The following is a 27,110-nucleotide window of genomic DNA, read 5'->3' as shown; positions in this document are numbered from 1 at the left end:
ATATGTTAAGTAGTATTCTCATCTGTTCTTAAACAGAAACACAAACCTCACATGCTGTTAATATTGCAGCACACATCAGCATGAACGAACTCTACCAGCACTCACATCCATCAAATGACTAAGACGTTCTCCTTGTGCTTGGTGCCAACAGTTCCTTTGAGAACGTTGAGCAATCAGAAATCAATCAATTTCATTGACAGGGAATCCTGGTCCAAAATCAGAGTCAGGCTTCTAGGATTGCTCTCTCAGTATTTATTCTGCTTTAAATTTTCTAAAAACATATCTAATCTATTATTCATCCAGCTCTCTGGCAATCCATCTCTTACGGAAATCATTGTCTGCCCAATTAATTCAGAATCCATTATCCTAAACTTCCTGTTTTTACATTTCAAATGTTCCATCTTCTCTCTTATCTTTCAAGATCCATTGAATACCATTGAAATGCATTTAGTCCGATCACTGTCCTCTCCTCTATTGCCTCTCATGTTTGCCCATTTTTCCTTTTCCAACTTCTTCTCCTTCTCCTTCTCCTCTCCTCGGAGATGAACGACAAATCAGCCTGCACACGGCCAACAAAAAAATACTGTACAAACAATGTGTAAAAGTAATCAACAAGAAAAGCCTGTGTGACAGAGCACCCACTGTCTGGGCCAACAGGATGACGGGAAATGGACCTGACCCACAGTGGAGACTTATATATAAACCTCCCCTCAAGAAAAAAATAGCCGACCTCCAGTGGAGGATTTTACATGGTGCCATCAGTTCCAATGCTTTTATCTCTGTTTTTAACCCTGCTGTGTCCAGTCAGTGTCCCTGTGTCCCTGTGACAGTGTTCTGTCCCCTTTGTGAGACAGTCTTTCATGCTTTTAGTGAGTGTGGGAGACTTGCAGTGCTCTTCACTCTTCTAACGAATGTTTTTAATTTGTTCAGTGAAAATTCTAGTATCAGGAAATTCATCTACGGTGCTGGGTACAATAAATCAAATCAAAGAAAGTGGCAGCTTCTAAATTTTATCTCTGGAGACACAAAACTTGCAATTTATGTGACCAGGAAGAGGAGAATTGAAAACAATACTGTTCAAGAAGCAGCTACTGTTTTTTGCTGTAACATCAGGTGTCGCTTAAAACTGGAATTTGGTTTCTATAAAATGACAAAAAACCTAAACAACTTTAGAAACATCTGGTGTTACAAAAATGTCCTATGCACTTTAGTTGATGATCACCTCACTTTTGCAAACTTCCTGATATAATGCACTAATTTTTAAATTGTATTTCCCGTTGTTTATTGGTGTTTAGTGTTTTTGAGTTTCATCTAATGAAAAATTGTTGAATGTTCTGAATGTGATTGAAGTTTTTTTGCACAAAATCTTCTTCTTCTTCTGAAGCACTTTAGTGCTTTCATCTAATGTAAAATTGCAAAATGTTTGAATGTGATTGAAGTATTTTTGCAAAAATCCACAAAAAAAAATCCTCATGTTCTTTACTTGCCTGCAGTTGGGCAGTTAGCAGCAGAAATAGTTAGCAGTTCATTCCAGAATTTAGAGGGATGTGAGTGCACATTCAGACAATCCTTCTATAAGGTTGGATGTCTGCAGGGCCTCCTAGGTGTTTACATTTTATTATGTCTGTAGAGAAGTAGCTGGAAACTCATCTAAGATATCTCAACAATACCTTCTTTTTCACCCATGACCTCCTCCACTCATTTCTCTCTATTAATTTGCCTCGTGCTTTCAGTGACCCAGGGAGACTCAGAGCAATTAGATGCTTGCTGCTGACAGAGAATTATAATGGACAGGCTGGAGAAGCAATATTGTTAACCTCTTAACCTGTCATGGATCTTTAATGAAATACATGTTCCATGTATTTCAAGCAGTGATATGTTAAATAAACACTAATCATCCTCTAAGGATGCTCAGCATTGGTTTATCCATCTACTATAGTTGGCTTTCTCATCTATGCATGCAGTCAAGCTGGAGCTAATGTATGAGAACTACTTTGCATTAGGATGGGTTTTGCATTTGTTAGAGAAGTTTGGAGTAACAATTCAGCACGAATTTTGTATTTTTGAGTTTTTCTTGTGGAACATGCCAGTACTTTTGTGACATGACAAAGCTCTGTGTTTTTGTAGTTACTTACGCTGATTTTATTACTGTGATGAATTTAAAACAATGTAGACATTCCTTACATCTATTGTTTTGAGTGAATGTTTCTATTTGTCACTGTACGCAGATGCAGAATTCCCCTTCAATGAGGAAAGAGTGATTCCAGATGGAGTCAACAGAGACTCGGCTATCATCGGAGGTACATATCATTAAATAACAAGCCAAATGTGATCATGACCATAAAAAAAACTGCCTTTAGAATTTCAAGTCATATTGATTACATTATTAGTTCAATAGTTATTCAAGAAAAACAATATTTTACTGATGGAGGTTCTCTACTGTATCCAATACAGCAGAAAATCCAATACGAAAAAAAGACTCCCCACTGAATCAGTGCTGTTTCAGCAAAAATTTGATCTTAGTTTTAAGTGAGTGACATGATTTTCTGTTATCTCATAGGAGAGAATTTAAGGCAATAATTGACAACATCCTAGATCACCAGATCCAGAACATGACTTGGATCCAGATCAAGCCATGATGTGTGGTACATCTTATAGAGATGTCATTATGTATCCAGATGATGGTCTGTATCATCAACAAAGAACTTCATTTTATTTCTTACTTTTAGTGCTATCCTGCTGACAGACAAACAAACAAACAAAGAAAAAGGGTGAAACAGAGCCAGCAAAAATATTGCCTTCTTGCTGAGATAAAAAATAACCATGTGACTGTCTGGTAGAGGTATTTGATTTAACAATTTAACAATTTCTGGTTATTTATCACTCACTAAATTCTGAAGGACATAATTGAGCATTCTACACATTTCTATTTATTGCCATTATCACCACCATCACTGCTGAAGTAGAGAAGAAGCATGACTTTATTGATTCAGCAAATACAAGTAGTGCCAGTCAGTCAGTTTCAAGATTTCCTGCCCACAGGCAGAAAAAAACTGGACCGTGAAATATCAGGTTAATTTTCATTAGGTAATTAACATTTACTTCATGATGTCTTGACTCCAAAATTGCCCGAGTTGTTTTTTCAATAAACTGTCAAAAATCAATGATACCATTCAGTTTACTTTATGAGAGGCTAAAGTAAAATGCTTAAATGGGTTGTTTCATACAACCAGCTGCGTAAATTTTTAGTTTACTATCATGTATAAAAAAGAAGAGCAACATGGTTGACAAGCTGAAATAAGTGATTATTTTCTTTGGTGAATAATAGCTATGTGCTCTCTTTTTGTATCCTCTGCAGGTATCATCGCAGTGGTGATCTTCACCATCTTGTGTACTCTGGTGTTCCTGATCCGATACATGTTTCGTCACAAAGGCACTTACCACACCAACGAGGCCAAAGGCAGCGGGGAGACTGCTGGGGAGTCGGCAGACACAGCTATCATTGGTACAGACAACCCAGAAACCATTGATGAATCAAAGAAGGAGTGGTTCATCTAAGGAGCAGCGATGGGACTTTGAGAAGAGTCATTCATCAGATTGCCATGATGTTTAATACAATGACCGATCACAGGGAAGATGAAGGAATGCCCATTTAATAGGACAATAATCTCCCAGAGAAGAAGGGGATGTGGGAAAGACATGTACAGAAACCCTTTTTGTTTGTTTTGGTTTTTTATACATATATATCCAGAGTATTAGAGCGAGAAGAGGGAATGTAAAGCAGCAGCGCACAGCTGACTGTACATGTATATATTGACTGGCTTGTCCTTCTTTGTATTGTGCTTGGAAGTTTTCAGGAGTCCTTTGAATACTGTATATGATAAAATAATTATCCTGGATTGTGTGAGAGCACAGATTTATTGCCAGACTTGGTGGCAGTTTAATTTTATTTTTTACCAAAAAATAATCTCATATCAAAAATGATCAGATCAACATGCCCAACATTTTTTTTCTTTTTTTTATATTAAGCTGTAATTGCATCATTCAGACAGCACTCACCACCATCAAATGACATGCCACCTATGGCATATTGTGGTAATATAGAGTTGAATATGGACGCCAAAAGTCACTTTGTAAATACAATATTGTATGTTATTTTTCTCAAAGATTCAGAGTCCAATATGAACAGTAAATACTAATGACAAATTTCAGATCTATATTACAATAATATATGTCAATTACATTATAGAGTATATGTATGAAGTACAGAGTTTTATGTTGTATGTGTTTTATGTAAATCTTATGACATCCGATTGTATGAGACATTCTTTTCCAGAGAGGAGTTTTTCAGAACATGATTAAAAATCATGACACTGCATGTTTGGTTTAGCGCAGCGTGGCCACTTCCCTGTCATTTTTATTTAGAAAGAGTGAAACCATGAGCCTTTACTCATTCAAACTTGACATGTTTTCTTTGCCAAACATTAGACTCTTGTGTCATTCCAGATCAGAACAGACATTTGAATCAAACGTTCATCTTTTAGTTGAGGAAAAATGTCAATTTTTACATCTTATTGGGCTTTGGATTTCCAGTACGTGCATGTATCTGTGCGTATATGTGTAGGTCAGATGAATAGGATTTGTTATAATTAACAACTGTCATTACAATTAATATGAATACATTGAATTTTGTGCATTAACTGGGCAAAGCAGCATTTAAAAAAGAGCACTGGCAATATTCTTTCGAGATCTAGGAGATGTTGAAATGATGATATCTGGCTTACTAATCCACTGTGCCTTCAAGGCGTTGAGTCGTGCCGCCTTTCCCCGTAATATATAAAGCAAACATACTCATAAAAAATGTAACGAACATTGCATGAATTCTCATCAATCAGAGTTTTCAGATATGTTGTGGCTCTGGATTTGAGTATTCTCAAATTACTTGTGAATCATAGTCAAAGCCAGTTTCTCCCAAATCCCGAAATTAAGGCTTTCAAGCATCGTAGGATAGGGTCAGCTGATAGGTCTGCCAGAGAGCTTCATGTTACACAACACGCAAGACATGTAGACCTATGTTCGGTGATGCACACGCGCACAACACGCATGTCTAATAGAGCATGTGTAAAGGTTGTTCGTTCAAACTGCAAGGGCAACATGTTCAGAATGAAGAGGCTGCTGCTATGACGACAGCAAATAGAGCTTCACTCCAACAGTGCCACTGCTGTCCAGTATACACTCAGAGATGTACACTGAATATTTTCTAACCATGTTGTTTTTCCTGTTATTGTTGGATATGTTTATCTTACTGTAGCATTTACAGAACAATGTGTTCCAGTTGCCAACTTTGTTATTTTGTTGTGAATTTGATTTTGTGCATCGTCTGGTGAAGCCGCTGCTGTGTCACCTCATCACATGAATGATTTTGTACATCACCGTAGCCTCATGGTTGGGGGATAACTGGATATCAGGCAGCTGGTGAACTCAGCCTGCCTTTTACTGTGGCCTCAACGATGACTTCCTCTGTCCACACATCATTCTTATGTTTTTTTTATAATTAAATTGCTCTGACCACACATAAGCAAACACACATACACACCACACACACACACACATACACACACGTGGTATGAGCTTTTTAAACAACAACACTGGCATTTGATTATCAACTCCAGCGGACAAAACCATAACCCATATGCTTTACTCTCAGTTTTGTTGAGTTCAATAAAGAGTGTTTGATCTTTAATGTCGGTCTTCTTCTCTGCATCACTTTTACTTTGAATGATTGTAATCTACAGAGATGTGCACTATTGTGAAGCACTCAAAGAAGAGCTAAAAGGCGTACATGAAACATATAGACCCTCATAACATGTAATTATGGTGAAAGCAGGCATCTGAATCCAACCCATGATGATTAACTACTTTTAAAGCCCATTAGTGAAATGGAAATCCACTGAAAATGATGATTAACATCAGCAAATACTTTATGTAGTAAATTATTTATTCTAAATGTTAAAATGAATCCCATTGCTGTAAACATATTGTATTTTAAAGACAAAATAGTCACCACTTAAAGACTACAGTATTTTACCATGTTGTTGTCATTTCCTTGTGAGGATCATTCTTACAGACTGTATTAGGAACAGGATATGCTGCCCGCTTATTTATGGTACTTGGGCAACATATCACAAACAAATTTGTATAAATATTGATATATACTGTAATCCATGTGAAATGTTATTACACCTGGCACCCACACTACCCATGTAGGTTTGAGTTGATTTCACCTAGAACAAAAGTCTACGATTCTATTCTTGTTATTCTTATTCTTAATAATTCTAAATTAACCAGTTTTTTGTTGAATACTCCTGATCTAAATGATGGGCAGACGATGAAGTTGTGATAACATTACACTTTTAAATGAGCAATCATGAGCAATTGCGTCATACATCCTTTATCACGAACACAGAAATAGTCCAAGGCTTGTTTTGATCTAGTGTTAGAATCTTGATGCACCCAAAGAATATCGAGGATACATTAGAGATGTGATTTGTTAGACGGCATTTTTAGGTCTGGATCACATATTTGCTTTGTTTTCACAGAAAAGGTTTGGGTGATTACACACACTGTGATCTCTATCTGGTTTCAACATTTGGCCTCCCCTACCTGCCAACATAAGAAGCAGATTTGTGTTTCAACACCCACTGTTATGTGTTTCACACTATAACATCTGTAGACTCCATTAATGAACAATAGGCTGAAAAACAATTCCTGCACGAGCAAAAGCAATCCCATTTCTACAGTCGAGCGGAGACATTTTCAGACCCCTGGGATGTAGCTTGGAGACATTAGAAGGTACTGTATTTTTCACATCCAAGAGGCTTCTTCAGTTGTAACTGACTGATCAGGGGGTAAAGATATATAAAACTCCCCTGAGGTCACATCACAATGACATCCATTGTGGTTACTCTTTCACAGTTCATCCAAAAACACAGATATACAGTACTGTAGTTTGTAAAGAGGCACAAGTGCTTTGTTTGCCTAATAGGGCAACATGTGAGTATAGTAATTCACATTGAAAATTCACATATATATCAGGAATGTAATTTTAAGTTTTGTTAATTTTTAATTTTAATTTTAACTTTACTGATCCCTGTAGGGATATTTTTCTGATATATGGGGAATTCTTCCCTGTTCAGCGTTGATAGTTGTCAATTCTCTGAAGAATTAGCAACTCAGTGTGATAACTGAGATCTTTCCAATTAACTCAGCATGGAAAGAAGCCTCAAAGAGTGTTCTCTGACGACCGTGACAACCTTTGTTAGGCCTAAACAATAAATTTACAATTTATGACATCCAGCTGTTCCATCAACTCATTTCCTTGGTGAGTTTATCCCTGATGATCATCTTCTGGGATTTCTCTCCCGGGTCAGTGAAGTGCCCCAAATAACATTTACGTGCATATAGACTCCACAATCAAGGCTGTTGTATAAATGACTTGATCATTCTTCACAGTGTCAAATAGAAAACTCATGGCTGATACAAGTAGTTCACACACACAGTTTTCTGACAGAAAATAATCAAACTGAACATAAAAATGCATTTATTTTATTTTGCTTTTAAGAAAAGAAGATCAGCAATTACAGAAGTCAACCGACAGTCTTAAGAGTTCGAATTATCCTATTGTTGTTCCATTCTTCGATCGAGGGCAGTATTCAAGTTGTAGAGACAGAGGTTTGACTTCAGACTGCTCTTTGTAGACAGAAAGGTGCAGCTTAGAATTGTTATAACTGCCTTAGCTGGAAAGACTCTTCAGTTTTGAGGACACTCGTCTGAAAAAACACAGCATCGGGAAAACAATGAGCAAAGATCTGAGACATTTCCATGAAAAGAAATTTATTTTCAAGTGTAATTGACTTACCGTTCTCAGCTAAGATAACAATGTTTTCTGGAGAGATGCCAGAATCCAGAGAGAACTGAGTGAAATTCTGCTTCAGAGCGTCACTGATCACAGGAGTGCGAGCTGTAAACACAGAACAGATTGCTTTAACCTCCACGACACCTACTCTAAAGGTCCCCCATCCCACAGAACTGCTGTAGGGTTATCGACTTACTGAAAAGATTGTTGAGGACATCAACTGCTGTGTGAATCGTCTTGATGGTGTGGATCAGAGCATATTGATCATAATCGACATCAACGAAGCTCATGTCATTGTAATTTTTCCAAACTGAAAAAGATTAAATAGACAAGTCAGCCTGTTGAATCATTGCCTGCATTCTGCTTGCTGGGGAAAACACAAATTTTATTTTTCATTTTCATTTTTGCTTGTGACCATATGTGACTCAGCATGAGTCTGTGCTCTACTCACTCTCGCTGATGTAAACAAAGCGTCCAGGGGTGTCAGTTTTGTTAGCAAGGTGAGCCAATCTCCAGCAGCTACCATCATTCCTGGAGAGGTCAGGTTCAGTCTATTCATATTTCCTCTAGATCATTGTGTATTTGGATTTTTTGACAGTATAATAGTTTACTCACTTCAAGTTAGCATAAGACATGTGGAGGTCACCTGCTTCAGTTGGTTCAAACATGGCAGTGCCAATCTTCAGTGCGTCCTTGTTGTTCACATACCAAGCTGCATTTGTGGCAAAGGCAGTCATGTACCACTTCCCTGCAACCTTAAAGAAATACAATGAAAAGGATAAAATTTTAAAGAAATTGCAACAAAATTTCCTTTTAATATTCAGAATATCAGCATGCATCTTTTACCTTTGTCACGTTAAAGTCTTCAACAGGCAAGACTTCTGCCCTCGTAGCGAGAACACACAAAAGAACACTCATCATCCTGAGAAGTAAGTTCCTCATGGTTTCAAATTCTTGTGCTGAGAGTTCCCAGTGGTAGGTGAAAAGGATCAGGGTGAAATGACGAGGCATTGTTGAAGGCTCATTTTATTCCCTTGTCCCACTTCCACTCCTCCCCCTTTTACCTCCCCCTACTGCTATCTTCGGCATCACAAAAACTCACCAGCATGTAAATCACTGCTGTTATATAGTTGGAACTTGTGGACTAAGGGGGAGAGTTGAGAACACGAGAGAATGGAGAACAGCTGCATAAAAGAATTCCTCTAAGGACTCCCCATCACAATGGCTCAAACAGCTGTTTGATTAAAGCATAGCTTTTCTCACCGTATGGAACATGAAAGCTACAACAAACAAAAAATAGATACCGTAAAATGGGAGAGATCTTAAGGACACTGTAAAAAAAAATCACTCGTCCAATTAAAATACGAGTCAATGTTAATGCTCTTGCAGCAAATTTAATTGCTATGAGAAAAAGGTCTATAACTCACTAAAAGATCTTTTAAAGGTGCCAAAAGTTTTTGAAAATGTTTTAAATCCAATAGAAACACATGCCAGACTTCAGTTTTACTGCCACATTGTGAAAGGGATATCACCTTTTTTGGTAAAAATGTCTACTGTACCTGTTAAATGATACTCCTATTTCAACCACCCCATGGAGGGATATGAATAAAATTTACACTGATAGAGAAGAAATGTGCCAACTGGCTGTTGATTGTTCAATTTTTAAAAAAATAAAATAACAATGGTGAGGGCATACACAGAATGCCCATTGTTGAGAGACAAGACAGGCACCAACTTGCATCCAGTTGGTTATCTAACAAACACACACCAACACTCACACAGACGTGCCGGGTGGAACAAGGGGCAGTAGGAAGCATGTTTGGTAACACTGTTTTGTAACTGAACTCGGCTCCCTTTGAGTTCCACATCTGTTCTACACTAACTCCAACACCCCCCCACCCCCCCCAACTGCCACCTCACTCTGCAAATCATTTAGAGTTAATGAAATCTCAAGGATAGGATGTAGTACACAAGATAATATCCCAAATGCCATTTCATCATCAGCTGGTGGCACAGAACAACTATTGGAGATTTAAACAGAAGAATATAACAACATAATTATCCTCTTTTTTCTTTTATTTCATTGTAAATTACATGTTGTAACCTTAGTACAGCCATATAATACAATATTAGGGTACCAATTGGATATCTGAGAAGCACAGCTGTGTCTCTTTAGCATGTGGGCACACAATCTGCACAACAAAGAGAGATGAGTTAAGTTTCATAGATGGCAATTTAGATAGAAGCCAGATATTTCTAAGTGAATCTGGCAATTGAGCAACATTCTGATAGTTTAAATAAGTGATAGTTACACAAGTCCAATCCTATGCACAGCATGCAGGAGTAAAATTATTTTGTTTTCAGATGACTCAATCAGATACTTGTACCTCTTATTACTCTGATAATTATTGCAGTTGTTTTTCTCTCTCTAACGTTTGTTTCATTTGATTACTTACTGATTACATGATCCTGGTCCACAGCACCACAGTGACCTAAAACAGATGAAAAACCTTTATGTGAATCCCACTATATATTAGGTACAACACATCTGATGGTGTTTTGATCATTTCAGACATCATCTGCATGGTTTATTGTGCCATCCAATGTTTACACTGGAGCTGTTAATTAGACTCAAAAAAATAAATAAATAAATAAAAGAAAATCTGATTCTATCTCCTAGAGGCTTTTTATTAGTCGCAATACTCCACAAAGAACTATAGATGTCAAAATAAGAAAAAAATTAGGAATAAAGATTAAAAAAACAGTTAAGAGAGGACAAATAAGAGAACATATACAGTATATAAAGGTATGCACATTTTTTATTATGTAGCTTTTATTACTTCCAATCGTCGTCTTCCTCTAACTGCAGCTCTGTCAGAGTAAAGTTGTCCAGTTTGACACTCAGTAGTGTATTTAGGAAGGGTCCTACTACTGAACAAATTCCTGTGCCCCAGCGGGTGGTGCTCATTGTCCAAAATGGACTTTAACTTGGAAATATCACCGCCAGAGAGTCCAACGTAGCCCCAACAATGTCAGCAGGCTTGCAGATCAGTGTGTTCAGTCTCTTGGAGTCCACCACCCTCAGACCACCGCCCCAGCACACCATAGTGTAGAGGAAAGCACTGGCCACCACGGACTGGTAGAACATCCTCAGCATGGTGTTGCAGATGTTGAAGGACCTCAGCCTCCTCAAGAAAAAGACGGCTTTAGCCCTTCTCATAGAGGGCATTAACACAAGTGCTTCCCCCACTCCAGTTTGTTCACATGTAAACCCCAAAGTACCAGTAGTCCACTACAATGTCCACAGTGACCCCTGAATGAACAAAGCTTACCAGCTCCAGCTCCTTTGTCTTTGTCACGTTGAGCTGGAGGTAGTTTTCCTCACTCCACAAGACAAAGTTGTCCACAACAGTCCTGCACTCAGTCTCATCACCTTTACTGATACATCAACCACCACTGTATCATTAGAAAACAGGTCTCTGTGCGGTAGTTGACGTTAGTGTTGTAAAGTGTAAAGAGAAACAGAGTGAAGAGTCCCTTGTGGGGCCCAAGTGATGCTGACGACGCTGTGGTCGGTTTATTTCTATGACTTTCTTAGCTGGGTATAGACTTACTGTATGTGGGGAAGGGAAAGAGGTATGCCAGTCCCATATTTTGTTTTTCTGCAAGCTGCTCAAACTTGGTCAACATTGCCTCTGACAAATTATCTGCAGACCGTCCTGCACACAGAAAACAAAAACAAACATTACAAGTATGTTCTGGAAGAACTCTCTTATTTATTTTTGTTTGCTCTTGAAAGAACAGAGTACAGAACTACTGCCAGGCTTTTCAGATGTAAAGCCAAAAACCAAACTAAAGACACATGGATGAGGAACAGACCATAGAGCTTCATGGTGATTTTGCCCCGTTTATGGTAATACATGATAACGTAGGAGTCATAGTCCGTGTCAGCAATCACTATCTCAGTTGTCAGCTGAGGACCAGCTCCTGGTGGAGGACATAGAGAGCACTCTTAGTCAAAGGAATGCTGCATTGGACATCTGATCAATCATGATCAGTGAAGATGTTAAAGTGAGGTGCTGACCTTTCAGTGTTAGCTTGCCTGGGGTTGGAGATAGATCATAGACCTGCAGTATCTCCCAGCATCTGTGATTACTGAGGAGATAACAGTTTGTGAAGCTGAGATATGCAGTCCAAGTCTCAGTCACAACAAATATAATGATTGGCTTCTTCACATCCATATCCTTAAAAAGGGTCAAAATTCAGAGGACGTAATGATCTAAAACAGTCTGTAACATATGGTCGATTATTGGATACATGTTCATTACTTTTTGTACTCTAACCACATGCCTCAGACTGAACTAATTTTCTAATGTGTTACGTGACAAGGAAGAAAAAATTTACATCTGCTTCAAATATAATTCATCATTCTTGAACCACACAAAAACGTGAATTTTCCAGGAAAAACACATGCTATTGTAATTGAAATAATGTCACACTCCCTGACATTCTACAAAAGCCAAGTCACAGTGACCTAAAATCTATTAAAATAGGAAGTTTTTACTCCCTCTGCTGATACTGTATATGAAGGTATATGAAGAATTATTGTCATGTGGACATGGAGGTACCTACTGTCGGGTTTTAGTGCTGACAGACAGTGTTTGGTCAGAGGCTGAAGAATGAGTGAGGGTCATGACTGTGGGTTCCACCTTGGTTCCATGATTTATCAAGTAAGAGCATTTGGAGGCAGTGTTTAGTAGGTACCATGTTCCTGTCATCTGCAACACAGAATCTGAATCTGAATCCCTGATACATTTGCAAATGGAAAATAAGATTCTGAAGCACCCTTTTTTTTTTTTACATTTAATATCCTGAAATGAACCTCGAAATCCTCTTGCCAGAAAATCGTTTTTAAATTAATTATGATTTATTACTTCGAGCAAAATAAGAAATTTCTCAGGACCTCCACATGAAAGGACGTTTCTCAAGCGCCTCAAATTCATATTTTCATCTCACCAAAAATCCCACGATTTCCCAAAACACCATGTTGACACAATTACACAAGAATGTCCAAATATTCTGCCCTCACACTGACCCATAGATAAACAGACTGACATGTTTGTCTGTTTTATGATAAACATGATAATTTGGTAGAACATTTCTGTTCTTAGACACTAAGTTAGCAACTAGTCAACCATCTGTATTTTTAAAATCTAAAATATGTTAGTGTTTTTATGTGAAATAATGTTAATGTTAAGCAATAATGAGGTTTTAGTTTTTGCATTGGCTATTTTTTTCAATCCCTTTATTGTGTAATTAAAGAGCAAACAAGTGAGGCAAACTGCCAGTATGCAGAGGTCAGAGACAGTCACAGCGAATGTTTACTGTGCTGCTGTCTGGTTGCAGCTGCCCTACTCTGTCTGGACACAGCTTTTTCCCCAATTTATCAAAATGACAATGTTTCTGTTCATTGGCTAATTTTCAGGAATTTCTTTCCAGACAAAAGGTGCTGGGAGTGGAAGTTATAAATGGCCACCCTAAGCAAACCCGTTTGAGCATCTCATTTTGTTATATTTAAAAGCAACAATTTTAGATTTTTTAAAAAATATATAGAGAATTTTTAAGTAACCGGTTTAAAAAAAACCACGATGTTCAGACATGTTAAAATAAAGACAGAATTAGAGGATCTGTAACACCGTTAGGTTCTTACCCGCTGTATGTCTATGTTCTGTGCAGGTAGTGTCAGGCTGATAGGATCAATTTTAGGCTTCTTTGGAGGTCGTCTCTGGGGTCGTGGTCGACTCTTGGCTCCCCCCACAGCTTCAGTAGATCCCCAGAGACACACACATAATGCTACCACTGCAACCACAATACGCCATACACCAACCATCCTCACAAATATTTACTGACAACTCTGATTTTCCCGTTAAGGATTGGCAAGGTTTCTGGGTCCTCTCCTAAATTCTTTCCCTTTTCCTTTGGTATTGGGGTTCTTGTCCCTTCTGTCCGTCTGCTAGTCTCAATCTGTTAAGCTCATCCTCAAACATGCACACAGAATGAATGAATAAATATACATGGAGCAACAACAAGCCATGACACACAGAGGATGGCCTGTCAAGTTAAATATTAACTTACCTGTAAATTACTGGCCGAAATGAGGCCAAACTGGAACACGGTGGTATGTATCTGATAGGTATTTATTGACAAATTATGTCCATGGAACAATCAAATCTTTAAATCAAATGGCAAATGTTGCAACAGATTGAAAAACACAGAAAGTTGTAACATCGTGACTCCCTCTGTTTTGGAATCCTTACTAAAAAGATGTATTAGGAATTTCATCAACATGCATATAAATCACATATCACTATAATGTTTAGGGACATTTTGTGTGATATCACTGGGTTTAAGTATCAAGACATTCATTCTAACCAGATTTGACTCCAACAATAGTTTTGTCAAAGATTTCTACTAAGAAGAAAAAAAAATTGACAATGATTAACAAAACATTTTGAGTTTGAGTTTTTAACGATGTAATGACCGGCAGATTTGTTGACTTTGCACACTTGCCATCTTTAACTTCATTCTGTTTTCATTTGACAAATAGGAGACAATTTCCAGTCAAACTCAAACATCTGTTCTGGTCCAAACCATGGAGTGATTTCTCTGACCCCAGACCTTCATTATGTCTCCAAAAAATACTGGTCTGCTCAGAAACATGTATTTGTGTTTTTGACAATTTGGTGTGGTTTGTGTATTCATCAGTTTTCTTCAGGTTTGCTGGGTTTTGAGTCTCCTCTGCTTTTAAAGGTGAGGGCCACACTGTTGATACAGAACCGCTGCCCTGTTGGGTCTGGTCCATCATCAAACACATGACCCAGATGAGCATCACACTGCATTAAACACACACGCACACACACACGTTACATAATATATGGCTGAATGTCAAGAAATCTTACTGATTCTGAATGTAAAGTATGAATAAAATATTCAATCAATTTAGCAATACAGTTTCATAAAATATATACATTAAGCCAGAAAAGTTACAACAGGTTTAATCAGTACAGATGAAATTTGGCTTCATATATGAGCTCAACACAACTCACACTTTTACAAAGCACCTCTGTCCCAGTGCTACCCAGGCTGTTGTCAGGACGACGAATGATGGAGGTGAGGCTTTCATCCTTTTCCCACGTCCCATGAGCTTCTGTAAATGATGGCCAGCCTGTCCCAGAGTCGTACTTAGCCTCTGAGCTAGTAAGTCAGACAGAGAAATTTAACAGTGAAATAAGTATATCAAATAAGCATCTAACACAATAGCAGGGGAGGAAATTCTCCTTAAAAACATTAACTGCTACCTGAAAAGTGGAGCGTCACAGCAGACACAGTGGTACATGCCCACTTCTGAGTGGTTTAGGTAGATCCCACTAAAGGGCTAAGGACACACACAACACACAATTGACAAAAAAAAATTGACAGGGCTGACTTTTGTGTTTCTAACATTATGTCAGTGACGTGCGGTGAGGTTCATGGCTGGTGAGGCACTGATTTCATCGTAATTAGATTTACAAAAATATGAACCTATAGCTTAGCTTATTCACCATTTAATTAGCAACAGGTCATTTTTAAAGTCTCATAGCAGAAATATTTACACATACAAACTAACACACAATCAGCACATTTGATTAAAAAAATGTTATGTTGTTTCCTACATGTTTGCTTATGTTATGTTTACTTATAAATGAAGTCCATGCGCCGCTCCTTCTGAACAAAGGCATCGAAAAAAAAATTGAGTTGAGATGTGTAATCCTCCATTTTTATAGTAAGGTAAGGTGAGCGGAAAACAAATGAATGGCTGCACTTGACTGTAGATTGTAGTTTGCTGTCACTTCTTCTACGGCTGAGGAAGAGGAATCCTCAGCCAAATCCCTGGGATCACCACCGCCCCCCACCATGAGGCAGGAAAACTATGTGCCTCACTGCGTGTCTTTTCCCAGCGGTTTCAGGACCGCTCAACTTAAGAAAGACGTTACACGCATGCAGTCATTGACAAAAAACACTGTACATTATATATATTAGCTAAATTATGGGAATTTAGTTCATAGCGCAAATGTGTTTCAACATTTTAATAGCAACATATAGATAGCATTACGGTCTCACTGTACAGCATCCCAGCACAGCTAGCTGAGCCATTGTGAAAAGTCAGCGATTTAAAATAACCTTCAATGGGTGACGTTAAATGGAAAATTACTTCATAATACACATCACTGGATAAATATAACCATTTAATTTATTTCTTCCATTTTTCATATTTTTCTGTCATGATGGCAGGTGAGTCCGTGCCTCACCTGCCTCCCCTGACCGCACGTCACTGCATTATGTGTATGTTACAGTTGAGCAACATAATTCCTTAAGTCTTATTAATATTAATCGCTTTGCTTTCAACATAAAAGGTAATCCTAAATTGATCAAAACAAGGCTTGTAGGTGAACCTGTTGAACTCAACACAGGCCAACAACACAGACATGTTCAAAGTCCACCTGGAACTGTGCTGATGTTTATGAGACTACACATATACAGATACGGCTGGCTGATAATTGTTGTTTGAAACACAACACTACACTGATGTACATGTAGTATGCAGTATTCACCATCTCAGTCCCCTTTTCTCTGGTGACTACATATTGTTCTGGGGTGAGTTTCTTTTGCCAGTCTGTCCTCTCATCATAGCGGATGAGAGACGTCAGGCCTGCAAAGGACAGTTCACAATAAGTTTAACCAACACAGAGGAAGATGATGTGGTATAAACATGAAAAGCATTCAATCACTGGTCCATATATAATTGTAATTCCAACAATTAGAATTATTAATGATAACAGGATATCAAAATAAAACCCACAATTACACAGCAGACCCTAGAAGAGACTGTGGAGGCACAAATGAAACACGTGGAGGTACTTGTCGACCCCAATGCGGAAATACATCATTTTAGACATTACCAATTCTGGACAAAACATATCAATCACTCCCAAAATTTCCTAACTGCAAAAATCAAACGATCAAATGAGTTCGGAGTATTAGTAATCTCCTCTCCTGATTAAAACTACAGTCGTCTTAGCGTGAGAAAAAACACTGGCGGCATCCACGACATCCACGGTTTCATGGAAAAACAGCACCATGGCGCACCTGCATGCGTTTGCCACCCTCAACAATACACAGAATGACAGGATGCATCTTGAAAATAAATCAAGCGCTCACACAGTACCTTGAGACGTGTACAGGGGACGGATGATGAGTGGGATCCTCCTCGGTAACGCAACGATTCTGGATGTGGAGTGGGGAGAAAGGACCGCAAAGAGACGCACTACGACCCGAGACATGTTCGCTGCTGCTGCGTCAGGTTCTGCGTCGGTGGGAGAAAGTGCGCTCACTGAGCCGACTGTGGCTTCCAGCTGGTCCTGCCCCGGTTAATTCAAGCGCTTTGCAGTGTAATGCGGTTAAAACTCACGTCATCCGCTGGGTCAAAGTGAACTGGGTTATCAGCTGTTTATTGCTTTATAATGAGAGACTATGTGTATCAGTTTTATGTCGGGTAAACTGAGGTAGAACCATATGGTAAATGTGTTACTTTTTAAAATTTAAATTTGACACCAGTTGACGACAGTAAAGTTAGACTAGAAATATGTTTTTATTTCCAACACCATTGCCTCATTTAAAGCTCAAATGAGGAGAACTTTTACCAGCTACGATTTGTAGTTTGACCACATCTGACTTTAATATCAGCAATGTGAATCATATGTGGTAAAGAGCCAAAGGTTAAAACAAAGTTTATATCATAATTCATACTGATAAACCTTTTGGCTTGTGCATGCAAAAATATAACAACTGTAAATACACATTAACATAATTTCTTGGTAATAAAGCTAAGAAAATGATCACAGAATGATGTCCTACAGTATTTCTATACAAGAGTGTTCATCGATGTTGTCTGGTATTGCTCAGCAGGAGGGGTATTGTTTCTCAGCAGTCTGCCAGGTTGATGAATAAGGTCCACTATGTAGCGTCGAGGCTGTGAAGAACATTCCTCGGTGCTGGGATTCACATTGAAGAGGAAAATCTCATTCCAAACCCGGTCATACTCGCCCCAAACAAGTGTGCAGCTCAGTCCAATGCAATCAGCCAGACACTGTAAAGCACAAGAGAAGAGACAGGACAGGGTAGGATCATTTGGAAACAAGACAAGAATCGAATGAAGAGGATTAGGGTTAACATTTAACTTGAGAGTAGTAAAACAGAAGCTACGTCAGTGGTACCTTGAAGAGAAGTGCTCTATGGCGGTAGATTCCCCTTTTGATCAAACCAATGGGGACAACATTAGACTGGAGTCGAAACTTGAGTTCACTCTGGTACAGCATCCATTGGAATTTGTGCAGGTTTTCCATCTCCACTGCTCCACCCATGGCCTTACTCACAAGCCTGTCACCCAAATGCACAGAGACAAAATGTAATGCAGGAACATTTTTGATGTGTTTTTACTTCTGATGCCTCACAGTAGTATGTTTTTTTAGGATTCGATATGATTGCGGTGATTTGAGAACAATGCCTGGCAAAGAATTTAAATTAATGCTCATCTATGTTTGTATTTTTTCTCTGTATGTTGGTTACTCGCAATCTTCATCAAAAGTCACCTGGCCAGGGCTGAGTACCGCTCTTTGTCATCCTCCAGTGAGAGGATGGATTCTTTAGCTTCTTTAACTAGAAGCTGCAGTGGGACATCCTCCATCATCCTCCATGGTTTATCTACAGGGGACTCAGGCCGGGTCTCATCTTTCTGCTTGTCATCCTTTTTCTTCTTCCTTTAAGGAGAGAGACAGTAATTTAGATTGGAGTCAGTAAGGGAGGATTTTATATATCATATTACATTTCATATTACAGGCTTACTGAAATTACACTTGAAAGAAAATGAGCTGATAGCTTAATTTGTGTTAAATACGATTTACTACATACACCTAAAAAAATTAACTTAAGGATCGAAAATCCAGGCAATGTATCAATAAGTACAGCATCGGCGATAAATAGTGAGACAGTGTTCCAGAATTATAAATATTAACTAGAACCAATGCAGTCACAGACTGCAACATCCCGCGACACCCCTGAATTCAAAATTTTACCCTGACCTACTTGCATAGGTCAAAGATGAAAGCTAGTGCTTTGATCTACTAGTGCTTTGATCTACTGTCATTGATCAAAGCACTAGCTTTGATCTATGGTCTTACTCACACTTGCCTTCTCCCTCGTCTTTCTATCTTATCCAGTTCCTGACTGTACAAGTTGAAATTTGACCTTAACCTAGTATCATCCTCATCTCATTTTCATCCCTTTTGCTGCCCTGGCAATGAGCTTTTTGTTTCATCTGTCTATCTGCAACGAAGATATTTGGTCAATCAATCAAGTTTTATTTATATAGCGCTAAATCATAGCAACAGACATTTCAAAGCGCTTTAACAGACAGAAAACCCAACAGAAACCTCCAGAGCAAGCATAAGCGACAGTGGCAGGGAAAAACTCCCTCGTTGAGGAAGAAACTCCGGGCAGGACCCAGACTCTTTTGGGCGGCCATCTGCCTTGACCAGTTGGGTGGGAAAGAAATAAAATGAAGATAAGGACAGGGTAAGAGAAAGAGACAGAGACAGAGTAGCAGATAGGCCAGATAGAGTCAGTGTCTTTATGGTTATAGTTAGACAATTTGGTGGACAGACGGACGCACGAACAAACACACGAATTCTGACAATCACAATACATCACCGCTTTGAACCGAGATGTAAATATCCCTACCACCACACACATATTCTTACCTTGTCTTGAAGTCTTCCTTTTTGCCGGAGTCTCTTGCTAGTGAGTTGCTCTGCTTCTCTTCTGACACAATCTCTCTGCCACAAAAGAACAAGAATAAAATTATCTACATAGCTGAAATAAATATATTTTACTCTCTACTTTTTAGAATTTTAACATGTATAATGTGTAGGTGTAATTGACCCTGCCTTATTATACATAGATATACTTAACAATCTATTATACTGACGTCATAAACAAAGAATCAACTATTACTGGATATAAACATGAAACGGTCAATGTTGTGGACAGTCTTACCATATTTGCTATTGTTTTTATTACATTGTCTGCAGTAAAAGAAAAATCTGCAAACAGCTGTGTGGAAAACATTTCTGCAATTAAACTGTGTATATGTAAGTAGAAGACCAGAAGGTATCCAGTGACCAAATGTCACACAAAACATTCTTCAACCGCCTTTGAAACAAAAAATAGAATCTGCTCTCAGGTCTCTTTCACTGCTAGTTTAGAACTGTGACTTAAAATATTTCATATATATGGTTACATAATGTTTTTTGGCTGCTCTTGTCTTTTCAGTCTACACATTCCCATATTCCAGCCATGGATGCATTACATAACACATTGATTGAGAATGTGATGTTGTGTGGGTGTGTGTGTACTCATGCTGAATGAATGGGGGGACATTCGGGTTGACTTGAGGTTCCCTGAAGGGGCACTGCTCCATTTGGTAACATCAGTTCAACAAAACGCTGAAGACTTCTTGGAGCACTAACTTATGTATACTGTAGAGGCATCAAACCACACAGTTGACATTTTATACATCTCGCTTCAAAGCGGTGATGTATTGTGATTGTCAGTGTTTGTGTGTTTGTCCGTCCATCTGTCCGTTCGTTAGTCCGCCAAGAAATAAGAAATTACTGGGGCAACACAGGGGATGAAAACGAGACCTTGAGAAAACTAGGTGAAGGTCAAATTTCAACTTTTGTACACTCAGATTGAAATACGAGGGAGGTCAGTAGGAGTAAGACTAGCTGGTGCTTTGACCTATGAAAGTAGGTCAGAGCACTAGCTTTGATCTTTGACTTATGTAAGTAGGTCAGGGTAAAATTTTGAATTCAGAGGTGTCGTGGGATGTTGCAGTCTGTGACTTCCTTGGTTCCAGTTGTACATGTATCTTGAGCTAAGTTTGCATATGAGACCTTGCGTGACCATAGTTATGCAAATCCTAGTCCAAGTATGAGTCTATTAGTCTCTATACGGGGGCATTCATCTGAGTGTGTTGCCATCTCAAAACATAGACCCATTTATGCTAACAGGGCCCACTGAAAGTTGGGGGGGGGGTAAAAGGAGGTGGGAAAGAAAAAGAAATGGAGCACTGGATTGGTGCAGAAGAGGGGAGGGTAATACACTGCATGTTGTGTGTGGCAGGATAGAAGTTTTGCCAAGTCTCAGTCATTGCTCTGCCACAGTCTTTGTGGCTGCTCTTCGCCCACTAAGCTGTGACAGTTTTGGTGGTGAGGAGTTTAGTGTGCTGAACATGTTGAACACAGATAATAATTCATATTTATTTATTTTTATAGGAGTCTTTTAAAAAAACTAGAAAACATACTCCACCGCTGTGTTGACAGCAATGATGGGCTGTTTCTCGTTGACCGGCTGCTTTGCCAACTCCTCTAATGTCAGAAACTGCTGACCTGCACAAGCCTAACAAAGAGAAAACAGTATCATATTAACCCTCAAAACTTTATGATGTCATATATGTTTTTAAAGGGGCTTCAATTTCAATTTCAGACAGACGTATACGCACCTTCCCGGCATCATAGAAGCCATCTTGGATTACATCAGCCACGGCCAAATGACCTGTCAGGCTATATTTGGCAGGCAAATTGAAGTTAAGCAGAGAGATCAGGGCTGACTTGCTGTAACCGTTCCTGCAATCCAATGATTGGGTGATTTCCAGAAGTATTTCCAGGGCACTGTCAGACACACAAACGCAAATTTTCAAAGATTTTTCAAAACATGAAAACACACCTTGATGCCCATACACAATAAGATTGTCATTCAGGAGTAAACAGCTACTTATTATATAGTCTTATACTACCATCTAGTGTTTGTAGAAGAAACTACATTAGTTGGTTAGTAGTAGTAGTAGTGGTAGTAGTAGTAGTAGTAGTAGTAGTAGTAGTAGTAGTAGTAGTAGTAGTAGTAGTAGTAGTAGTACTTTATTAATCCCTTAAGGACGTTCCGTCAGGGAAATTGATATCTTTGTCGCACTACACAAAGATCAGTGACAACACAAAAGCACACACAAAAAGCACACAAAAAGAAGCACCAACACCTACAAAGAATGAAAATAACACGTATATAATATACAGATAAAAAGGCATAAATTGGCATGGGAGTAAAGTTTTTATAGTGTTTGCAGTGCTTTTGATGTATGATGTGTCATCCCTCAGCTCTTGTGTGGACCCTGTTCTTCCTCTTCTCCCCCAGAGACGAGCTGAGCAGTTTAATGGCTCTGGAGATGAAGGAGTTCTTAAGTCTGTTGGTCCTGCATGTTGGGAGGCGCGTCCTCTGGCTTCTCAGGCTTCTTTGGTTGTTTACAACAGTGTGCAGAGGGTGGCTGACATCGTCCATGATGTCCAGCAGTTTATCCGGAGTTCTCTTCTCTGCCACCGTTGCCAGAGGGTCCAGCTTCATCCCAACCACTGAGCTGGCCTGCCTGATCAGCTTCTCCAGCCTCGAGAGGTCTGCTTTAGTCACGCTCCCTCCCCAACACACCACAGCATACGACAAGATGCTGGCGACCACAGACTGGCAGAACATCCACAGGAGCTTTTTGCAGATGTTGAATATTACAATTATCTATTTCTATTACCATCCCTATTGTGTTATTATCCCCTTGACATAAATGTTTTCATTCACTGATTTATTCACTGATTTACCTACTATGTCAGACTCTTACCCAAGTTTGCAGATCTCCAAAGTTGTGGGTTTATCACTGGCACAGGCTTTAATTACCAGACATGCATTATCCAATACATCCTCATCATCAGAGTGCAGCAAATTGACCAGTGGCTGAAGGCCTCCAGCATTTCTTATCTATGTAAGACAGTGGATGAAATTTATTTAGTAGGAAAAAATAGCAAAAAATTGTTAGAAAACTTGTAAAGAAATTATTACGACTACAAAACCCTACCCAAAATTCGATAATACCTACTCGTGGCCTTGAAAACAGCAAAAACAAGACAACATTAGCACCAACCTCTTCCCTAGCATCTTCATCAGAGGCCATCACTGCCAGGCACTGCATGGTGTTGACCAGAACCTTTGTGTCTACGGAATCTAAGGTCTCCATCAAAGCCTGTATGACTCCATTTGAGAGAATACTGTTAAGAACGACATCCTGTCCAGCCATTTCTCCAAGAATGGCAGCAGAATTGGCTACAGTCATATGACTACTTCCACTGAGCAGCTGGATAAGGATCGTATGGCCCCCTGTGTCATACACTGCTCTGAAAGATGACACAGAAATTGAGATGTGCATGTTTATTAGTAGGATGTAATCTCTGTTAGGGTCTCTAAAATCTATGAAAATGCAAAACCAATTCGTAACAGGTGTCATAAAGCTGAAAAAACAATTTAACCTAATGCTACAACCACTTTCTTCAACACAGTCACACTTTGCCTTTGTCGTCCTACAAGCAGATGCTTGATATTGACTTAATGGAAATCACCTCCATCATACCCCCATTTAACAGTGTTGTAACATTTTTTTAAATTAAATATGTAAGGTGAACTTCACGTATGTGTCTGAAGGTCTGATCAGATGTTTTAGTACACTGATTGTGACATGAAAAGCAGCATGAAGGCCAGCAACTACTACTAAATGTTTTTATACATTTATTCCATGTTTTTATATTATCATGATAAAAAAATATATATGAAAAATAGAAAAAAAACCATCAGCTTTTAAGCCTCTCTTTTAGACATACAAATATATGATGCATGTCATGTATATAGCAATATGTTATCATGAATACAGTACTTTGAGGCAATGAACTCCAAAAGACCTTAGAAATAATTTTCTATGCCTTGTTGAATAGCATACTTAAGAAATTACATTTATATTATGTATCGCACATATTCACATTTTTATAGAACACAAACAAATGCACTCAGGTTGTTTGTCACTTACAGCGCATTGAGCTGGTTGCTACGTGTGGCATTCAAGAGGGCCTGAGTAGCTGCCTCTCTCAGTTCTGAGCACTCATCGTTCAGGCACTGCACTACTGCAGCGATACCACCTGAAACACAAAGATATATCCCACATTACCACTTTATCAGAGTGAGTGGTTGGCGTTGTTGTGGTTTTGTGAATTTGTATGTACCCAGTTCTCTGAATCGGTTGTTGCTAGGTAGGTAAGCACTCGTGGTAGACACCGCCTTGCAAGCATCTATTTTAACGCTGACATCTGCATCAGACAGCAGCTCTAACAGAACGTTCTCCACATTCTGTTCATGGAGCAGTTCGCAATTCTCAGCTACACACGCAGCAATGCGCCCATGTTTTCAAACACACAACACAACAAACACATGGTGACTTTAAAAATTTAAGCCAAAAAAATATGAGAAAATTCTTATTTCCTGTATCCCTATGTGCTTACAACTTTGAGCAGCCATGGCAATGCATTTGACTGCGTTTGACTGGACTCCAGGTGTGTTGGGGGTGTGAACAAACTCCATGAGCTTTTTCAGTCCTCCACCCTTATGGATCAGCTGGACACACTCGCTGTCATTCAGACAGTTAGCAGCTACCTCCAAGGCCTCATCATAAAGGTCACTGAATGTCTGTTAAAGGTTAAAAATATAGAATTGGGATAAAAGATGTAGAGAGGAGGAAGAGAATAAAGAAAGACCCCCATACACACACACACACACACACACCTACCGCATTACTGAGGACCTCCATAATCCTCTCAAACCCTTGCTTTTCTCTGAAGGTGTTACGCGTGTCTTTGTCAGTACTGACAATCTGCAGTATATTTAAAGCCAGATGCTGAATAACAGGGAAGTCTGCCTTCAACAGTTCCAGAAGTGGAGGGATCCCACCCAACTCATGTAATGCTTGACGATGTTTGCTGTCCTTCATGCATATGATACAAAAGGTGACACAACAAATATTGGAAACTATCTCAATCATTTTGAGTTTATGCTTTTAAAAGATACTGACCAAAAACAGTATAAATGTACAACCTTGCAAATTTTACTAGGCTACCAACTTTAAATCACCTGAACCAAGTTGAAAATGATCTCCACCGAGTTCTTTTTTACATCAGGGTCTGGACTAGATAGGAGCTTGATCAAAGGTTGCAGGCCATTGTTCTCAAAAATCTGGATCTTGCAAGCATAATCATCCGACAAAGAGGCCAGGCACAGTGTTGCAAACTCATGGGTAGCCACTTGCTCTTGAACAGAAGAGTAAAAATGTATTTTGTTACTTTTATTACAGATCATGTTGAGCAAATATCCAAATCTGAGTTTGACCTAAGCAACTTACCATCACCTGACAGTCTGTTAATGACTGATGGAATGATGACAGACATGTCTAATTTTTTCAGAGCATTCTTTACATCACCTTTCAATTAAAACATGAGACAAAGTGAGAAACATTCGTCACGTGTAAGCCAACAAAACAATCAAATATGTTGTCAGTTGAAGTCTCTGACTGAGCGCCAGAGAAATAGTCAGGAAGTTGGACTGTACATTAAAACACCAGTCATACTGACTGAAATGTAGGCTGAAAGGACACATCTGCATTGTTCGTCTGCCTGACTCACTGTTGCAGGCCATGGTGCCCAAGGCCATGACGGCGTTGCGTCTGATCAATTTGTTGTCATGAGCCACGAGTTGACAGAGAGGCTCCAGGGCCCCAAGTCCCAACAGAGAAGCCTTGTTATCATCTCCTAACGACAGGGGGAGACAGCGAACTGATCATTTAGGTACCTGAGTGCCAGTGAGCTTTAATTAACAAATTACTGAAAATAAGCGCTCTAACGTCATTAAAAATGAAATAAAATACATTGGTATCAAAGGGTAAAATGATCCCGATGTTAAAAATGACAGTCTTGTGATATACAAAAAGCATGTAAGCGCAGAAGAAAAAGCATATCAATTCATATTTAATGCTTTTCAGCCGCAAGGTTACTCAAAAAACAAGCGAATAATAAATGTCTGAGGGTTAATGGTGAGATGCCTAGGGTACCTTTCTCAGCAAATTGGTAGATGGCTTCACTGGCTTTGAGAAGGACTTCCTCCTCTGTAGAACTCAGCAGCAGAACCCCAGTACCTGGAGTTTTGCCCTCAATAAGCAGTGGTTCGAACTTTTAAGTGTGGGGGGTAAAAGATGTAAATGCGTCAAACTTTATACTGTGAATTTCGTTTTTTAGTGGACATTACATGGAAACAGCCCAGAAACATGTTTGCCGTCTTTTATCCAAGTGTAAATATAAGTCTCACCGTTTCCTTGGCAGGAGCGCCGCTCTGCTTCCCTTTCTTCCCCATCCTGAGGACCGAGAAGCAGCACATGAGCGGCTGTCAATCACTCATAGTTAGCTGTGCTAGCTAATCTAACACGCTACAGTCGTGTTATTCAATGACAGTGAGCGCTGCTGACAAAATAACAGACCGCTATCGAATATATTCTGGATTTACCTTTATTCCAGACTAAGGTATAACTCCAAGTTGTGTCCGCTTAGTTAGAAAGAGAGTCTACGAATAATCAGACTCTAAGCTTCGTATTTGTTTTGAAAAAGGAAGTTGACACTCCGTTGCTTGGCAACAGAGACCACGTCGGACTACAGAAAATCTCAACATTTATTGTCTTGAAATTGTTATCTTTGGCTGTGGTTATTTTAGTATTAGCAAGATAGATAATACTTACTACTTTAAAACTTTGCTATTCTTTGATAATTTGTCTGTTATTCTTTGATAATTGTTTTTCTTTGATCATTTGTTTTTCTTCGGGTTCTCCGGCTTTCGTCGCACCTCCAAAAATGTTTTGTTTTCCGTCCTCAGTGTTGCCCTGTTATGGTAAGGCTGATATAGACGCAAATGGAGAAACATCAATTCAAGTTTTCTTTTTTTTTCCCCTGAATTTAACAAATCAAATTGCAATATAAGATTGACAATACTAAATTTTTTATTCTTCATATAATTTGCATAAACAAAAAATACGGACTTAATCTTATTGAAAGTGGGGGATACAAAATAATTAATGGGTAACATATGGGTCATTATATAGGTCATGGGGCGGCAGTAGGTCAATCCACTATGTCTTGGGCTG

The 27,110-nt window shown here is 38.9% G+C and overlaps 5 protein-coding genes across 6 annotated transcripts in view; 1 reads left to right on the top strand and 4 right to left on the bottom strand.

Annotated features, from left to right (window-relative positions):
• The window catches only part of cntnap2a (contactin associated protein 2a), a 290,692-nt gene extending 284,964 nt beyond the window's left edge, over positions 1-5,728 (top strand). For both annotated transcript variants that reach the window (XM_068304178.1, XM_068304177.1), the window contains 2 exons: positions 2,229-2,300; positions 3,359-5,728. In XM_068304178.1, coding sequence (XP_068160279.1) covers positions 2,229-2,300; positions 3,359-3,558 — 272 coding nt within the window. In that variant the 3' untranslated portion in view covers positions 3,559-5,728. The remainder of the gene's footprint in view (positions 1-2,228; positions 2,301-3,358) is intronic.
• A 1,861-nt stretch (positions 5,729-7,589) lies between these two features.
• On the bottom strand, positions 7,590-8,941 carry LOC137587583 (lipocalin-like). Its single transcript, XM_068304093.1, has 6 exons — positions 8,762-8,941; positions 8,531-8,670; positions 8,367-8,446; positions 8,112-8,225; positions 7,919-8,020; positions 7,590-7,829 (listed from the first exon to the last, which is right to left on the bottom strand). Exons 1-6 carry the CDS (start codon positions 8,924-8,926, stop codon positions 7,810-7,812), a joined length of 621 nt encoding a protein of 206 aa, XP_068160194.1. The 5' UTR covers positions 8,927-8,941; the 3' UTR covers positions 7,590-7,809.
• Positions 8,942-9,973: 1,032 nt separating this feature from the next.
• c8g (complement component 8, gamma polypeptide) lies at positions 9,974-13,967 on the bottom strand. The gene is made up of 7 exons (XM_068304435.1): positions 13,626-13,967; positions 12,548-12,693; positions 12,000-12,070; positions 11,795-11,902; positions 11,530-11,634; positions 10,372-10,407; positions 9,974-10,107 (listed from the first exon to the last, which is right to left on the bottom strand). Exons 1-7 carry the CDS (start codon positions 13,803-13,805, stop codon positions 10,088-10,090), a joined length of 666 nt encoding a protein of 221 aa, XP_068160536.1. The 5' UTR covers positions 13,806-13,967; the 3' UTR covers positions 9,974-10,087.
• A 127-nt stretch (positions 13,968-14,094) lies between these two features.
• Positions 14,095-17,402, bottom strand: msrb2 (methionine sulfoxide reductase B2). The gene is made up of 5 exons (XM_068304436.1): positions 17,181-17,402; positions 16,567-16,664; positions 15,274-15,350; positions 15,022-15,169; positions 14,095-14,808 (listed from the first exon to the last, which is right to left on the bottom strand). Exons 1-5 carry the CDS (start codon positions 17,293-17,295, stop codon positions 14,677-14,679), a joined length of 570 nt encoding a protein of 189 aa, XP_068160537.1. The 5' UTR covers positions 17,296-17,402; the 3' UTR covers positions 14,095-14,676.
• Positions 17,403-17,538: 136 nt separating this feature from the next.
• On the bottom strand, positions 17,539-26,329 carry armc3 (armadillo repeat containing 3). The gene is made up of 17 exons (XM_068304582.1): positions 26,285-26,329; positions 26,031-26,148; positions 25,606-25,731; positions 25,326-25,403; positions 25,058-25,233; positions 24,717-24,911; positions 24,433-24,616; positions 24,157-24,309; positions 23,964-24,072; positions 23,031-23,280; positions 22,731-22,867; positions 21,573-21,741; positions 21,375-21,469; positions 19,771-19,845; positions 18,604-18,771; positions 18,229-18,391; positions 17,539-18,101 (listed from the first exon to the last, which is right to left on the bottom strand). Exons 1-17 carry the CDS (start codon positions 26,327-26,329, stop codon positions 17,877-17,879), a joined length of 2,466 nt encoding a protein of 821 aa, XP_068160683.1. The 3' UTR covers positions 17,539-17,876.
• Between the last annotated feature and the right edge of the window lie 781 nt (positions 26,330-27,110).

The sequence above is a fragment of the Antennarius striatus genome, chromosome 20 (assembly GCF_040054535.1).
Source record: "Antennarius striatus isolate MH-2024 chromosome 20, ASM4005453v1, whole genome shotgun sequence".
In the NCBI taxonomy this organism is placed as follows: Eukaryota; Metazoa; Chordata; class Actinopteri; order Lophiiformes; family Antennariidae; genus Antennarius; species Antennarius striatus.
This window is presented reverse-complemented; position numbering and strand designations above follow the sequence as displayed.

What these genes read in the sequence shown, in the direction of transcription:
- LOC137587583 (XM_068304093.1), bottom strand. Translation starts at nt 8,926, where the DNA reads ATGCCTCGTCATTTCACCCTGATCCTTTTCACCTACCACTGGGAACTC. An exon ending in CTTTGTTTACATCAGCGAGA is followed by an intron (nt 8,226 to 8,366) that starts GTGAGTAGAGCA and finishes AATCTTTTTCAG; the next exon opens with TTTGGAAAAATTACAATGAC. An exon ending in TGTTATCTTAGCTGAGAACG is followed by an intron (nt 7,830 to 7,918) that starts GTAAGTCAATTA and finishes GTGTTTTTTCAG; the next exon opens with ACGAGTGTCCTCAAAACTGA.
- c8g (XM_068304435.1), bottom strand. Translation starts at nt 13,805, where the DNA reads ATGGTTGGTGTATGGCGTATTGTGGTTGCAGTGGTAGCATTATGTGTG. An exon ending in AGGCAAGCTAACACTGAAAG is followed by an intron (nt 11,903 to 11,999) that starts GTCAGCACCTCA and finishes GTCCTCCACCAG; the next exon opens with GAGCTGGTCCTCAGCTGACA. An exon ending in CTTTCCCTTCCCCACATACA is followed by an intron (nt 10,408 to 11,529) that starts GTAAGTCTATAC and finishes CATCTGTTTTAG; the next exon opens with GTCACTGTGGTGCTGTGGAC.
- msrb2 (XM_068304436.1), bottom strand. Translation starts at nt 17,295, where the DNA reads ATGTCTCGGGTCGTAGTGCGTCTCTTTGCGGTCCTTTCTCCCCACTCC. An exon ending in TGTGACGCTCCACTTTTCAG is followed by an intron (nt 15,170 to 15,273) that starts GTAGCAGTTAAT and finishes CTGACTTACTAG; the next exon opens with CTCAGAGGCTAAGTACGACT. An exon ending in CAGAGGTGCTTTGTAAAAGT is followed by an intron (nt 14,809 to 15,021) that starts GTGAGTTGTGTT and finishes TGTTTAATGCAG; the next exon opens with TGTGATGCTCATCTGGGTCA.
- armc3 (XM_068304582.1), bottom strand. Translation starts at nt 26,329, where the DNA reads ATGGGGAAGAAAGGGAAGCAGAGCGGCGCTCCTGCCAAGGAAACG. An exon ending in CTACCAATTTGCTGAGAAAG is followed by an intron (nt 25,732 to 26,030) that starts GTACCCTAGGCA and finishes CCCTGTCGTTAG; the next exon opens with GAGATGATAACAAGGCTTCT. An exon ending in TCATTTTCAACTTGGTTCAG is followed by an intron (nt 24,912 to 25,057) that starts GTGATTTAAAGT and finishes ATATGCATGAAG; the next exon opens with GACAGCAAACATCGTCAAGC.